Source organism: Podarcis pityusensis, assembly GCF_964106645.2.
Source record: "Podarcis pityusensis genome assembly, chromosome: 4".
Lineage (NCBI taxonomy): Eukaryota > Metazoa > Chordata > Lepidosauria > Squamata > Lacertidae > Podarcis > Podarcis pityusensis.
Window position 1 is genome coordinate 8,067,217 of NC_138027.1, and position 16,429 is coordinate 8,083,645.

The following is a 16,429-nucleotide window of genomic DNA, read 5'->3' on the forward strand; positions in this document are numbered from 1 at the left end:
CGCTCTGGGCGGCTTCCAACAAAACATTAAAATACAATAACCTATTAAACATTAAAAGCTTCCCTAAACAGGGCTGCCTTCAGATGGCTTCTAAAAGTTTGGTAGTTATTTTTCTCTTTGACATCTGATGGGAGGGTGTTACACAGGGTGGGCGCCACTACCGAGAAGGCCCTCTGCCTGGTTCCCTGTAACTTGGCTTCTCGCAGGGAGGGAACCACCAGAAGGCCCTCGGTGCTGGACCTCAGTGTCCGGGCAGAACGATGGAGGTGGAGATGCTCCTTCAGGTATACTGGACCGCATAGGATTATAATAAGACACAAAGACACATTATTTTTGGTTAATGGGCAAAATAAGGCCACAACTTTATTGGTTACAGCATGTGAGTAGTATTGGCTTAGGCACTGGATAAAACAGCAATACATGACTCCACCCCGCTCAGCAAGGAGTCATTTCAGGGTTAACAACCAGTGGGAGGAGCTTGTTGATGCAAATACAACTGGAAGCTTCCCCATGACATCACAAGGGGTCGTGCCATGGCCCTAGCCACCAGCAGGGCATCGGACAGGATCCACGACCGCCGGATTCCTTTAACGGAATACCCAAAAGAGGAGGGGTAGATGATGGGCATACCCAATCCTCCAACACAGTACACATATTCCAATGCCTAACCGCCAAAGTTGTGATGAGTTGCTACGAGGTAGGCGAAAAAACCAAGAGGCTGGTGCCAATTTGCCAAACGGATAAAAAAAAGTCCTACCAGGTCCCTTGGGCAACTAAGGCAACCAACCGAAGTCCATAGCAAGGTCAATCTGCAGAGGAAACTGACCTAAAGGGAGGGAGGGCGGGAGATCTGATGCAAGCAGGAACAGACTGGGGACAGAGTGCTGCAGTGGCTGCTTAAATGCAGCTAACCCCGCCCACCAGCCAGCCCTATTGGCCGGCTGAAGGGCATGGTCGCGGCAGCAGGGCAAATCAGAAGCAAGGAGCCGAATACGCCTCCCGGCTGCTGCGGGAAGCTGCTCCCACTCACAACCCCTCCCTTCCGGGAAGAGGGAGAGGCCTTGGTAAACAAATGATCATACCGACTTTGACATCAATGAAGCCTCAGCTGTGTTCAAAATCAAAGCATCCTTAGCAGACCTCAGCGTGAAGCACTAGGTTTCGGTTAGAATGAATGCACTGCGTTTGGAGGAAGGGACTGTTTTGCATCGGCTCTGGCCCCTTTCAGAGGAGCAGCTCCTGAATTTCCCAAAGAGATTTCCAAAAGTGGGAAAAGCCATAGTCGTTTTTTGGTTCTCCGCTATAGAGAATGAGGGACACAGAGATTCATTTTATAGCGCGGCTTCAAATCCAGAGCACATATCGAGGCAGAGGGAACAGAGAGCTGTATATAAACAGATCAGATTCTTTTAAATCATTTTTATTTGATTTTACGAATATAAAATTATAACGATCCAAATGCGTATCCATATATAGAGATTACTCTGAATCTCGCGACTCCCCCCCCCAACCCCTTCCATGCGTCCTATTATCAACATTTACAACTGCATATTATTCCATACTCTATATTTTATGTCAATCCAAATTATCCATGGTATCTGCTACATTACAAGTGAAATTAAAATCCTGCTAATGCTTCCATCTGCTTGCAGTGGTCTCCTAGATACGTTATAAATTTTCCCCATCCTTTTAAAAAGTTTTTGTCCTCTTGGTTCCTGAGTTTTCCAGTCAGCTTTGCCATTTCAGCAGAGTCCATCAGCTTAGCTTGCCATTCCTCTCTGGTAGGACCTTCCATCTCTGGCAGATTTTTATTTTTTTTTAATGACCAGGTTACAAATACAAGGCGAATTTGGGGGGCATGCACATCCTGAGGAAATAGGTTTCTAGGAAGCGTGATAATTAACTGCACCTGGTTAATATGGGAGAAGGTACTCTTTCAGTTGTGAATAGATTTCAAGAAATCGCTTGACGGCTGCTTCAACTAGGGAGTGGCATCCTTGATCCTTCCCCTGCTAAGATTGACCCATTACAAGTTGCGTTTGCCTGAGCCTTAGTATCTATATGCCAAGATATTTATCGCTCTTCTTCACCACAGGCTTCCCAGCCAGACGAGTTAACCATTGAGGAACATGAAGTTTTGGAAGTTATTGAAGATGGAGATATGGAAGATTGGGTAAAGGTATCATTTTGCTTTTCCTGTTGTTGTGGCATGTTGAAAGGGCCGTGGCGGGTGGTAGGTTGCCCCTTTTTTAACGGAAAAGGAAGACAGAAAGGTGTATATATATATGCTCCTCCATCCATTTGCCCCCTTCTCTTAAGCCTTTCATTTTCTCAACTCCCGCAGGCACGGAATAAGTCTGGCCACGTGGGCTACGTCCCAGAGAAGTACCTGCAGTTCCCAACTTCCAACAGTCTCCTGAGCATGTTGCAATCACTGGCGGCGTTGGACAGTCGGTCTCACACTTCTAGTAATTCAACGGAAGCCGAGCTGGTCTCAGGGAGCCTCAACGGAGACTCCAGCGGTGAGTGCCAGCAACTTCTGGTGTTTTGCGATGAGCTCCAGTCCTTCAGGTGGCGAACGTTTATTCCATAAGTTTTGAGTCGCACTCTTTTACTACTCAAAGACAGCTTGCAGATTGATTAAAACACGCCATAGATAAATGGAAGCAATGTTTAAGAACAATTTCGTTTGCTGAAAGATAAGTGGTACACAACACTATCAAACCTATAGTTACGTAAATCCAACTGACAATGACACCCACAATGTAACTGGCTGTGTTTAACTATCTGAATTCTTCATACATCATATAAACATACCTCTTTTCACATTATCAAATTAAGTAGAAGCAATTAAAGACCAACAGTTAAACAGGAAATACAAATAGATCAGTTCTTATATACGTAATGTCCAAATAGAAGCTTTTTTGTGTTCCACGTATGTCTTTACAAATACAAGTGTCAGACGCGACAACTTTAAGGAGCAGTACTTGCAGAAAATGAACTTTTTCTTTGTAATGTTCCACATAGGCCTTTGCAGAGTATAGTTGCATACACCCAAGCATACTATGCTGACGAAGCCCAGCAGGGTGAAATAAGGTATTATTCCAGGAATCCTTGTCTTAAGTTCTTTCGTCTGATACCTGCATACAGCAACTATATTTTGCAAAGGCATATGTGAAGATCTTTCGTATCTTTTGCCTGATACCTGCATACAGCAACTGCATACAACAACTATACTTTGCAAAGGCCCAGCCAGTTACATTGTGGGTGTTATTGAAAGATAAATGGTAGCCCAGATGATCCGTAAACCTCTCCCACAAGCACCACTATTGTCCAGCTTTTGTCACCGGCGGAAAACTTGCCTGTTTAATATACGACTCCAAACTGATTGTTTTAGCTTGCTGCTTGAATATTTTTGTTGTATTCTGTAACCAGTTCTGGGATCATAAACTAATGAAGGGCAGGATAGAAACTGAAGTACAGTGGTACCTCTGGTTACGTGCTTAATTCTTTCCAGAGGTCCGTTCTTAACCTGAAGCACCACTTTAGCTAATGGGGCCTCCCGCTGCCGCCGCGCTGCCGGAGCACGATTTCTGTTCTCATCCTGCAGCAAAGTTCTTAACCCGAGGTACTATTTCTGGGTTAGCGGAGTCTGTAACCTGAAGTATATGTAACCCGAAGCATATGTAACCCGGGGTACCACTGTAGTAAGTAAATAACAAAACGGGCACATTCAGCCACTTACAACGCTGCTTTTTACATATGACCCCCCCCCCCCCCAAGTCGTACAGTGGTACCTCGGGTTAAGTACTTAATTCGTTCTGGAGGTCTGTTCTTAACCTGAAACTGTTCTTAACCTGAAGCACCATTTTACCTAATGGGGGTCTCCTGCTGCTGCCGCGCCGCCGGAGCACGATTTCTGTTCTCATCCTGAAGCAAAGTTCTTAACCCGAGGTACTATTTCTGGGTTAGCGGAGTCTGTAACCTGAAGTGTATGTAACCTGAAGCATATGTAACCCGAGGTACCACTGTATAGCTGTGCTGGGAAAAGCTCCAGGAGCCACCCTTAGGATTCCAGCAGAAACTGATCTAGGAAGCACATTCAGCTAAAACACGTTTCGAACCTTGTCAGATTCTTGTATCATGACATTTGCCATTTCTTTCCCAGTATGTTTTGTAAAAGCACTTTATGATTACGAGGGGCAGACAGACGACGAACTTTCCTTCCCGGAGGGAGCGATAATCCGGATCTTGAACAAAGAAAACCAGGACGATGATGGCTTCTGGGAAGGGGAGTTCAACGGATGTGTCGGGGTCTTCCCATCTGTACTAGTAGAAGAGCTAACCGCCTCGGAAAATGGAGAGATTCAGTGCGTTGTGGATGCTCAGGTATGGGAAGAATTTTGCCCGTGTCCTGAATGGACATGCATGGGACTGGACAAAGGCTTGTTCGGCCACAATGTAATCAGCAATTGCCACATTTCCCCTGTTTCACTAGACAGTTGTGCTTTTCAGAGAGTGCCCTTAACGCTGCAACAAAGGCAGGCAAGTATCTGGGAGCTAATCTCTTCCTCTCCTAGCTCAGGAGCCAGGTGGCATACCGCTTTAACACTGGCAAGCTTTGATTGCTGGATTTGTCGAAAAGGTCTGCTTGCAGCATTCTGCACAATGACACATCCAGCAGAGGTGTAATGTTTGAAAGAAGCTCCACCTACATGTGTGCGTCACCAGAGGCGCACAGCCAAAGCAGCAGGGTTCCATCCCGTTCATCTTGGCAAGTTGCAAAGCCCTTCCTGATTCCAGAAAGATCCTGCATGGAAGTCCCTCTCCTAAAACAAAAGTTCCTCCCCGCCCCCACTCATTTTAGCAGGGGATCCCATTTCTGAACCCCTGCTAAAAGTAGAAAGGGGGAGATCTTCATTTTAACAGGTGATGCCATGCAAATGTTCTGTAAGCCACCCGGAGTGGCTGTGGAAACCCAGCCAGATGGATGGGGTATACATAATAAAATTGTTGTTGTTGTTGTTGTTGTTGTTGTTAATAACAGCAACAGCAACACCTTCCTGATCCAGGAAGGGGTTTGCATCAGAATTGCCTGCTAAAAATGGGGGAGGGGCTTTGTTTTAGCAGTGAGTTGCAAGGTGTTTTGAAATCCTGAATGTCATTGTGACATCAAGTGATGGACAGATGGGCAGCTCCCTCCACCAATCAAATTTGACCTGTGGAGCCAGCCCCGATGAGAATCTGGCCTGTGGAGCCAAAAATAGTAATAATTTAATAATAATTTATTATTTATACCCCGCCCATCCGACTGGGTTTCCCCAGCCACTCTAGGTGGCTTCCAACAAAATGCTAAAATGCAATAACCTATTAAACATTAAAAGCTTCCCTAAACAGGGCTGCCTTCAGATATCTTCTAAAAGTTTGGTATTTATTTTTCTCTTTGACATCTGGTGGGAGGGTGTTCCACAGGGCGGGTGCCACTACCGAGAAGGCCCTCTGCCTGGTTCCCTGTAGCTTTGCTTCTCGCAATGAGGGAACTGCCAGAAGGCCCTCGGCGCTGGACCTCAATGTCTGGGCAGAACGATGGAGGTGGAGACACTCCTTCAGGTATACTGGACCTGAAGGTTTCCCATGCCTGCTCTACAAGGACGAGACCACATTATGGGCTGACAGAACTAGTAAGGATCACTTATTTCAGTACCTCTGTGCTCCGTAGTCCTAGTAAGTGCTCATCAAAACCCTGGGATCCCTTTGTGGAAGTTGTAACAGCCACCTGATCCTAACTTTCCCCCTATGATTCGGGGCAGTAGCTGCTTGTGAGATCTTTAAATGCCAGCGTAAATGGGAGGTTTTTGGAGAATTGCAAACGAAGGCCCCAGCCCTCAGCTTTCTTTGCCCGAGTCCATTTAATATTAATCGTGCTTCGAACATTGGCAAAGGTTAACAGCAGATGTGCACAAAGAATGAAAGGAGTGGTGAGGGGCAAAAAGGAAATAAGAGGCAGAAGAAGGAAGTTCCCCGTCTCCTTCCTGTAATTAATCTCTGTGTGGTACATTGAGAGATCAAACAGAGCTTGGCAGCAGGAGAATTGCCAGTTCTAGCCTAGTGTGTTCATTTCTGAAAAATGTGCCTTCATTTTGGGGTAGTGAGTCAACTTTTTATTGTTGAACTTGCTTCCTTGCTTTCTTTTACATTAAAAACGTCTTTCCTTTGTTTGTTTGTTTGTTGCCTCCTCTTTCTCCAAGGAGTGAAGGGTGATGCATGTGGGGCTGTTCCTGTGTGGCGGCATGGGCTGAAAACACACCCAGTGAACTTCGTGGCCTTTATCTTTTGCACCACTTCGACCGCTTTGCACTATGAAGCAACCCATGCATTTGTTTTTTTTTAAAAAAAGAATAGTCAAGCGGAGATTCGAACTCAAGTCTCCGCTGTAGCACACTGATTCTGTAAACCACGCACGTGGCAAATGTGTGCTTTTGGCCACTTGCATCTTTCAGTTACACGCCACGGGACTGGACTTGGCTGCAACTCCATGCTGCATTTACACACACGAGGGCACACACTCCTTTGATACTGCTTAATTGGCGGAGAGGCCTGTAGCCCAGAGCTCTGTGGGTTCTCTGGTACACAGGGAGATTTCAATGAGCAAGGAGCTTTGGGGGAAGCTCTGCAAATGCCCTGCAGATGTGCCCATGAAACTATCTCCAGCTGTGGAGTTATCTCCCTCAGGAGGTCTACATGAACCCTCCTGGCCTCCCTAAAATTGTTTTATTCTGCTTTTTAGTATAGATTTTTCTAGCTTGATATTTTATATCTCTGCTGTTTTTAAGTGCCATATTTTTCGCTCCATAAGACGCACCTGACCATAGACGCACCTAGTTTAGAGGGGGAAAGCAAGAAAAAAATATTCTGCGCAGAGCATGTAAGCGGCTCTCGCTTTCTTGCTTTAAACCCTTCCGTCCCTCCTCCTGCTTCACTGAGAAGCCAGCAGAGCAAGCTGCGCAGCTCTCGCTGAAGCCAGCAGAGCAAGAGCGATAGCTGTGCAGTGCCTCTTCTGCTGGCTTCCCAGCAAAGCGGACTAGGGACGAAAGGGAGCCCTTACAAGGGAGCGCTGAGCAGAGCCTGGCAGCGGCTCTTGCTGGCTTTTCCGGGAGGTGTGGGAAGGGACAGAGGGCAGCCCGTCAGTCCCTTCTCCCACCTCGCGGAAAAGCCCCGCGTGGCTCTTTAAAGGGAGTGCAGCTCTTGGGGGCTTTCCCCCAAGGTGGGAGAAGGGACTGACGGTCTGCCCTTCTCCCTCCTCGGGGAGGGAGGTGGGAGAAGGGACTGATGGGCTTGCCTTCTCCCACCTCGCGGAAAAGCCCCCAAGAACCACACACACGCTCCACGCGGCTCTTTAAAGGGAGTGCTGATCAGAGCCTCCTGCCTGCATTCGCTCCATAAGACGCACACACATTTCCCCTTATTTTTTAGGAGGTAAAAAGTGTGTCTTATGGAGCGAAAAATACAGTAATCTCAATTTCAGTGTCTTGCTTTTAAATTTGTTTTCAGTGCACTGGGGTTTTTTAAAAAAAAAATTGTTATGCTTTTGTTTACATAATGCGTGTCTGACTTTCTTCCTTTTTTTCCTGTGAAGCCAAAAGCAGCTTACAAAGTAATCCTTTTAACTTCTTGTTTGATCACCTTGGATCACTGTGACAAATCGGTCTTGGATAGTATTCATAAATAACAAAACATTTTTGCCGGTCGCAGAATTACGGTGAATGAATGAATGCTTCTATTCCTATCGTTTGAAATGGTTTGCTAATATAACCCTGAAAAGAGCCTACTATGCAGGCGCGATTCTTTGTAGGCAGAAACTACCCGGTTTACTTTGTCGCAGCTCTTCCTACTATTTATTCCTTGTCTTGCAGGTATCTCTATCTCCAGCACCCCAGAATTCTCTGGCGCCACTGCCGCTCTATGACCAGCCTCCAACCAGTCCTTTCCACAGCCCTGATAAGAGAAGCTCCCAGTATTTCCCAAGGTCTCCAACAACAAATGGTAAGAGAGATGAAAGCTCTAGCATTAAGATGAGAGCCTGGGTGTCTCTGTGTACCCTGCACGAGAGAATAGCCAAATTTTGTAAGGTGATGGAGCAGGTTTAATATAAGGTTGTAGCAGGGAGCAATGCAAACCACTGGGGTTTGCCCTTCTGACTTTTCAAAGTCCTGCAATCAGTCGCTTACACAGTATAATGCCATGCACCAGGAGCTGGGGCGGCAGCGGCCGTGGATAACCAGAAAATAAAGACTCTCAGAATGTTAAATTTTGAATGAGGTGTTGTTCTCTTATGCGTCCACACAGAAAACACCCATCCCTGAAGTTCATGAATCTCCATTGCAAAAGAAAAAAGTCTCCCTGAAATTAATGTTCTTACACAAGGCTTGAAATCCTAAAGTTCTCCACTCAGCATATGTCAGTGGTGCAGCCTATGTGACCGATTTTGTCTAGAAGCAAATATTGTCAGGGACTGGCTGGACGAGGAGGAATGGTGGAAGAAGAGGAAGGCTCAGAGCCCAGGGAGTGGTGGTGGTGGGGACGCTGAAGACAGGTCAGAGTTTGAAGGGAGGGGGGCAGAATGGTTGGATGCTGAACAAGCAACAGGCTGGAGTGAGAGAGAGGAAGAAGAGGCAGAAAGCACTGCAGACGCAGGACAGGCAGCTGAGGAGGAGGTGGGGGCTGAGGCTGCAACAGATTCACAAGAGCCGGCCAGTCCTACTGTATTTGGCTCCCCTCCTCCCTTGTCTACAAGGGCACAGAGTGCTTTGTGTGAAGCAGAGCAAAGACAACCGAGTCCCTTCCCAGCAGAGTTTAAGACTGCTGGGAAAACAGCTGGACGGGGAGGTGACTAAGGGGGAAGTGGGAGGCACAGATTGTCAGTTCTGGCAACTGCTTTACAGGGGCCAGTCTTGCCCGTAGCTTTATCTGTTCATATTCTGTTTCCTTGAATAAAGGATCGGCTTTACTGCTCGTCTCTGTGCTGACCTGCAGCTGCACCAGTCCTGACATACGTTTGTTTTTGTTTTGTTTCTCTCCCTACCCCCCACCAATTTCAGAAAACAGCTACACTGCAAACTCTCCTGGATTCTCTCAGCCACCACGACCTCTTCCCGAAAGCACTTCGTATGGCAAACTGAGACCAGTAAGTTTTCCAAACGCACCACAGAGCTATAGAAATTGAGTGTTGTTGCTTTGACTCTCATGGGGTAAAGTCAACAGCTTAACTGCACTGGGTTCAAACACAAACTGGATTAGAAACAGTCTGCTGCATGCTGCACCTTTGGGTAGAACTTTGTCATTACATTTCATTGGTGGCCAGCCTGAGATATGGTTGTTATGGGTAGCCGAGTCTTCTTGGATAAGAGGCTTGTAAACTTGGTTGTAGCACCTGTTCTCCTCTGTTCCTCTACTTCCTGCTCCCCAGTACAGTAGACCAAAGAAAAAGGTTGCCCTGAGCAATGCCAGCAGCCATGGTGGTGGCAGCAAAAGCAGTGGCCAGCATTGGCACACAGTCCTGGCAACGAGGATGCGGTCCCAGAGACAGAAGATGCCAGGCTAATTGTTGTGGTGCCAGTGGTGCAGTCCTGTGACTCCGTGGGGCTCAGGAACCTTGCAAGATTTTTGAGTGCTGGCAGGGAACATGTGCAGGAAGTGGTATATAATGACAGGACCATGTTCTTCCTGACCCCCCTCCCCCATCAAGGCTGTGCTGGAGCAGTCAAGCAGATCCCAGGGGCGAGGGTAGAAGAGGAGTTTGGTAGCGGATCACCCTCTTTCCACGATGCGATGCTGAAGGCGTCCATCTTTCACACCCCAAATGTGGAATGTAGATGCATGAAGAACCTAAGAAGAGCCACGCTAAGTCAGACCACAGATCTAGCTAGCCCAGCACGCTCTTTCCAACAGGGGTTGGCTGCCTGCTTGCATAAAAACCCAGCAGGGACACGGGTGGCGCTGTGGGTTAAACCACAGAGCCTAGGACTTGCCAATCAGAAGGTCAGCGGTTTGAATCCCCGCGACGGGGTGAGCTCCCATTGCTCGGTCCCAGCTCCTGCCAACCTAGCATTCCAAAAGCACAAAGTGCAAGTAGATAAATAGGTACTGCTCCGGCGGGAAGGTAAACAGCGTTTCCGTGCGCTGCTCTGGTTCGCCACAGCGGCTTAGTCATGCTGGCCACATGACCCGGAAGCTGTACGCCGGCTCCCTCGGCCAATAAAGCGAGATGAGCGCCGCAACCTCAGAGTCGGTCATGACTGGACCTAATGGTCAGGGGCCACTTTACCTTAAGACGTAGCAGCAGTAGTCCTGTTGCTGTGGCCACAGCATCTCATGTTCAGAAGCAGACTGAATAGATGGAGGCTCCGTTTAGCTCTCCTGGCACGATAGGCAAAGCATCTCGTAACTTTACCCTTGATTTGTGGCACCCTTTGCCACCGCTGCTGTAAATAAGGAAGTGCACCTCCAGCAAAATAGCCACCAAGATCTTTGCTGAGCACCCAAACCAGTAGCAGCTTGTGGTGGAGGGAGCTATTGATGGCTACTAGCCGTGATGGCTGGGCTTTGCCTCCACGGTTGGAGGCAGTGATGCTTCTGAATACAAGTTGCTGGAAACCGCAGGAGGGGAGAAGAGAGCTCTTGCGCTGGCCTTCTTGCAGGTTTTCCACAGACACCTGGTCGGCCACTGGGAGAGCAGGATGCTGGTCTAGGTGGGCCATAACACCAGTCCTGAAAGACCTGCATTGGCTCCCAGTACGTTTCCGAGCACAATTCAAAGTGTTGGTGCTGACCTTGAAAGCCCTAAACGGCCTCGGCCCAGTATACCTGAAGGAGCGTCTCCACCCCCATCGTTCTGCCCAGACACTGAGGTCCAGCTCCGAGGGCCTTCTGGCGGTTCCTTCCCTGCAAGAAGCCAAGTTACAGGGAACCAGGCAGAGGGCCTTCTCGGTGGTGGCAGCACCTGCCCTGTGGAACGCCCTCCCACCAGATGTCAAAGAAATAAACAACTACCTGACATTTAGAAAACATTTGAAGGCAGCCCTGTTTAGGGAAGTTTTTAATGTGTGACATTTTAATGTATTTTTAATCTTTGTTGGAAGCTGCCCAGAGTGGCTGGGGAAACCCAGCCAGATGGACAGGGTACAAATAATAAATTATTATTATTATTATTATTATTATTATTATTATTATTATTTGGCAGTCTCTTCTGTTCTTAAACTGCATGCCTGAGGACCATGGTTGGCTCTGTGCTCAGGTTGGTTTCTCATGCTCGGTTTTGGCTGTTTCAGGTGCGAGCTGCCCCTCCCCCTCCCACTCAGCATCGCAGGCCGACAGAGAAGATTGAGGATGTTGAAATCACCTTGGTGTGACCAGCCGGGACGAATTGCGCAGTAGTGCTACAATCAAGGCCAAATGTTGGCAATGTTTGGTCAGCTCTCATTCTTGGGCACCTTTGCATGATGATGACGACGATGATGGAAGAGACTTTTCTTTAAAGACTTGAGGAGAAGCGGGAGGATTCTCCGGGGCTATTGACGTGGCGGTGGCCCCTTCTTCCCACGGTCATTAATATTTTGTGCCTTTTAATTTGTTGCTGTTTGGTTCCACTTTATATATCTGCCATCCTTACTCCTTTAGCACAAAAAGCAAGCAGAGGAACGCCTTTGCAGCTGAAAAGCTGGCCGTCTCAGTTTCCGGCGGAGGCTTCTGGGACCTCCCCTTTCCGTGTCGCTTACAGCCGGTCTACAGATCGCAGCTTCCCTTGCGGGAACAGTTCTGCAGGTTGACTCTTCCCCGTAACTGTTGCAGCGTGTAGCACCAAGAATTAAGGTCCCCTTCCTCGTCGCATCAGACACCTTAAGACCTCTTGACGAGGGAAATGGGGGGCGATTTTTAGCGGTGCTTGCAGGCTGCGGCAGGAACGGAAAGTCACCGCAGGAATATGTTTCTGCAAGGCGGTAGCAGGGCATGTAGGCCAGCCCATAGTCTTGCATACATAAACCATGTGCATTAGTACAGTATATTACTGTTGCCATAGGAATGTGTCAAAAAAAATTCTTTTTCCTATTCAAGTAGCGTTACTTATCTGATTAGATTTATTAATCAGAATGTATGGGATAGAGGAGGGATGCACACAAGTGTAAGTTAAAAGAGAGGCTGGCTCCTCTCTCTTTCTCTCCCCTGCCCCGAACAAAAGATGAAACAAACAAAAAACCCCAATCCTACAACTAAAGAAAAGCACTGCAGATCTTATAGGGGTTAATTACTTCTGCGCGCACCTCTTTTCGTAATTAACCGCGAAACCTGAGCGCTGAACGTTCCTTTTGTATTGATATTTATGCGGTGCATTTAGTAATAGAGTATCTACTACTACAGAAATGCTGACTTAGTAGCAACGACATGTTTTTCTTAGGGTAAAACTGAATAAGCAGGATTCTCATCTTAGAGCTGGAACTAGCTGTTCATTTCCTCTTTGAGAGGGTTTCCCCCACCCACCCAAACCCACCACCCTCCCCGCCTTTTGTACTTGTGTCTCTCCTGGCCCCAGTCCTTGCTGTGTAGTTTGCTCTCCTGACATTAGCAGTATCCTTTGGACACTGGAACATCCGGCTAGAGTGAAGAAGTTTTAAATGTTTAGAATATTGACGTGTGGTGTCTAGCTTTTTTAGCTTTGGGTAGTGCTAGCTCAGAACGCCGCGCCAAGCCCAACGGCCAGCCTCAAGACCCAGGGGGCAGCGGCGATGTCGGCTGGAGACGGACAGTCCTTTGATTTCTCCTCCTCACCCCCAACGGCGTTGAAAGAGGCCCAGCGGCGCCGTTGCCGCCTCCCGCCTGCAGCACTCGTTTTGCTTGTCCAGCTATCGCCTCTGTTCCAAAAGGCTTTCGAATAATCTCCCCACCCCCAGCCAGCTCTGCAAAAAATCTGAAAAACCTGCTTGGCAGAGGAAATGGCACCGGGTCAAAAGAAATCGAAAACAAGGCCTCCGTCTTGCCTCTCTCTCTCTCCCCTCGCACTTGGGACTAGGGGCAGGGGAATTGCAACCATGCCCTCCCCAAATCAAGCTCAAAAAGCCATCCCTGGGGTCTTGCCATCTCTGTCGCCCCACTTTTGAGGGCAGAGAGCGGAAAGTAGATGTTCGGGGGGGGGCGCGGCGGAGAGGCCCCTTCCAAACCCCGGTTTCTCTGAGCGAAAGCCGCTTGCGACTTACAAGAGAGGCGGTCGTTTTGTAGTTGAATAACAGTAAAATAAGGGGGAGGAAAAGTATTTCGGGTGGAATTAGTCTCTGAGGGGCAATACTCAAGAGGGAAAAGGAAGAAGGGGCAACCATTTGAATCAAATTCCGTCCCAAGTTGTTTCCAACCAAAGGGCTGGAATATATATATATTTAAAAACCACCTACAGAAATGTTCTTGGAGCTGAAACGTCAGTCCTGTCGAAAGAGCTCTTGTATGTTCGTTCTCCAGCCAACCCTCCCGGCCCCCTGCAAAGTGAGTAAAACCTAGAATCCGTTTCCGCACTTTGTTGCCTAATGGAGTACATCTTCCTTTTTTTCTTCTTTTTTAATTCCGTGGCTGCGTTTCGTGAAACCGTTTGACAAGATTTTCATCTTAAAACTTTGCACAAATAATCTTGGCTGGGTCTCTGGACATATGACTGTTTTTGCCAATTTTTTATTTCCCTTTCGTTTGGTTGGCCTGAGCAAGGGAAGAGCTGTTTGAAGCCTAATAGCGCCTTCGGCAGCAATTGCCAAATATCTGGCAGATTTCCTGTGAAGAATTTTTTGGGAGAGTGGGGGGGAGGGTTGCAGGGGGTGCTAATTCTGTCCTGTTGATCTGTTTGAGGTCTTTTTAAAAAAATGTTTATCAAACTTATTCTTAAGTTTTTTTAAAAAACAACAACACAAATCCATTTTTTTAAAGAGCTGTACTGCATACATTTTAAAATGCTTCATGAAAAACGTTGCCAATAATATCAACATGTTCCATTTGGTTGGCCAGTCTCCCGCATATTTGTGTGTGTGTGTTACCCAGACTCTCAAAATTCAGAAAGTGTTATTTAAAAAATAAAAAAAATCTTCTTAGTTATATTTTAAAAATATTTTCTGTAAGAGCTGCTAATTTTTATTTAAAAAATAAAAGTTGTAAAAAGACACATCCTTTTTAAACTTCATACAGGGCATGCAATAGAACATATCACTGTGTACACCGACAGTACACTTGAAAGCAGAACTTTGAATGCTTTCTTTATATTGGCTGTAAAACTTTGTATTTATTATGTATAAAATGTTGAATAATAAAAAGTGGCTTTAAATCATGGGGTGTGGCTTAGTGCATATTGAATGCTGAGGCATTGCCTTTCATCAAGCTTGAACAAGTGGGGCATTTTTATAAAGGGATTTAGGGTGGCGCTGTGGGTTAAACCACAGAGCCTAGGACTTGCTAATGAGAAGGTCGGCGGTTCGAATCCCCGCGACGGGGTGAGCTCCCGTTGTTCGGTCCCTGCTCCTGCCCACCTAGCAGTTCGAAAGCACATCAAAGTGCAAGTAGATAAATAGGTACCGCTCTGCCGGGAAGGTAAACGGCGTTTCTGTGCGCTGCTCTGGTTCGCCAGAAGTGGCTTAGTCATGCTGGCCACATGACCCAGAAGCTGTACGCCGGCTCCCCCAGCCAATAAAGCGAGATGAGCGCCGCAACCCCAGAGTCGGCCACTACTGGACCTAATGGTCAGGGGTCCCTTTACCTTTACCTATAAACCTGAATGTCTGCAGGTGTCTTACCCTGAATCGGACCTTTGGCCCATCTCAGTTCAGTATTGCCTTGACTGATTGGCATTAGCTCTCCAGGGTCTCGGGCAGAGGCTCTCGGGGTGACGTACAGATCAATATGATCAAGAATCGTAGAGGTGGGAAGCATCTTGAGGGTCATCTAGTAAAAAAAAGAACCTCAACCAAAGCAATGTCCAGTTCTTCCATTTCATCATCCATACATTTCAAAAATCTCAAAACACAGACACACACACACGCTTGTTTGATATATATCCTAAATATGCTCATAGAATTTTAGAAAGGACGCGCGTGGCGCCACAGAGCCTAGGACTTGCTGATCAGAAGGTCAGCAGTTCGAATCCCCGCGACGGGGTGAGCTCCCGTTGCTCAGTCCCAGCTCCTGCCAACCTAGCAGTTCGAAAGCATGTCAAAGTGCAAGTAGATAAATAGGTACTGCTCCGGCGGGAAGGTAAACGGCGTTTCCGTGCGCTGCTCTGGTTCACCAGAAGCGGCTTAGTCATGCTGGCCACATGACCCGGAGGCAGCACATTTAAGTGAGCAAGGTCCCAACCAAAGAGAACTAGCAACTTAAGTTGACAGAATGTGCACAACTTGCAGATTTAACATCTAGAACAGGCATAGGGAAACTCGGCTCTCCGGATGTTTTGGGACTACAATTCCCATCATCCCTGACCACTGGTCCTGTTAGCTAGGGGTGATGGGAGTTGTAGTCCCAAAGCATCTGGAAGGCCAAGTTTGCCTATGCCTGATCTAGAATTCTCAAGAGAGCAAGAGCATACATTCAAAGAAGGTTGGAAAACATCGAAAATAGGCGGCTGAAAACGCTGGCAGCGCTAAGGTAAGAAATTTTTGATAGATGTAAAAGTGGGAAATTGATTTGAATGGTCATAGTAAAATATGCAGGGATGTGTGATATGTAAAATGAACCGTGGAAAGAGAAGAAGGGGGAAGTCATTGGATATTTTAAGGTTCGTAAAACGTTCATTTGAAATTGTAAAACAGAAAATTTAATAAACATTATCATCATTGAAATAGCACAGGTACAATCCAGGTGTCGTTACATGTGGAAAAGCTGGACCGATGAGCTAAGTAAAGAGACCAAAATGGCTGGGGTGCAGCACATAATAATAATAATAATAATAATAATAATAATAATAATAATAATTTTATATATATATATATATATATATATATATATATACCCCGCCCTCCCCCACCAGAGCTGGGCTCAGGGCGGCTAACACCAGTAAAATTACAATAAAAACCTAACGGGGGAAAAAGAAAAGATAAGAAAAGAAACCAATTTAAAATACGGGTTAAAATACAATTTAAAATGCAGCCTCATTTTAATAGTAGCCCATCAAAACCATAAGGGGAGGGAAACATAAGGGTCAGACTGAGTCCAAATCAAAGGCCAGGCGGAACAGCTCTGTCTTGCAGGCACTGCGGAAAGATGTCAAGTCCCGCAGGGCCCTAATCTCTTGTGACAGAGCGTTGGACCAAGTCAGGGCCAGTGCTGAAAAGGCCCTGGCCCTAGTTGAGACCAATTTAACCACCCTGCGATTTGGGACCTCCAAAGTGTTGTCATTTGTGGACCTTAAGGT

The 16,429-nt window shown here is 47.0% G+C and overlaps 1 protein-coding gene and 1 long non-coding RNA gene across 6 annotated transcripts in view; one reads left to right on the plus strand and one right to left on the minus strand.

Annotated features, from left to right (window-relative positions):
• The window catches only part of FCHSD2 (FCH and double SH3 domains 2), a 149,213-nt gene extending 134,860 nt beyond the window's left edge, over window positions 1-14,353 (plus strand). For 2 of the 5 annotated variants that reach the window (XM_081002016.1, XM_081002013.1), the window contains exons 15-20: window positions 2,096-2,179; window positions 2,345-2,522; window positions 4,169-4,389; window positions 7,914-8,043; window positions 9,093-9,184; window positions 11,328-14,353. In XM_081002016.1, coding sequence (XP_080858142.1) covers window positions 2,096-2,179; window positions 2,345-2,522; window positions 4,169-4,389; window positions 7,914-8,043; window positions 9,093-9,184; window positions 11,328-11,408 — 786 coding nt within the window. In that variant the 3' untranslated portion in view covers window positions 11,409-14,353. The remainder of the gene's footprint in view (window positions 1-2,095; window positions 2,180-2,344; window positions 2,523-4,168; window positions 4,390-7,913; window positions 8,044-9,092; window positions 9,185-11,327) is intronic. The other 3 variants (XM_081002017.1, XM_081002014.1, XM_081002015.1) reach the window with 2 other exon arrangements.
• On the minus strand, window positions 5,725-7,907 carry LOC308475505. The gene is made up of 2 exons (XR_013985273.1): window positions 7,350-7,907; window positions 5,725-7,201 (listed from the first exon to the last, which is right to left on the minus strand). It is a non-coding gene; the product is annotated as an uncharacterized lncRNA (long non-coding RNA).
• Window positions 14,354-16,429: the final 2,076 nt, after the last annotated feature.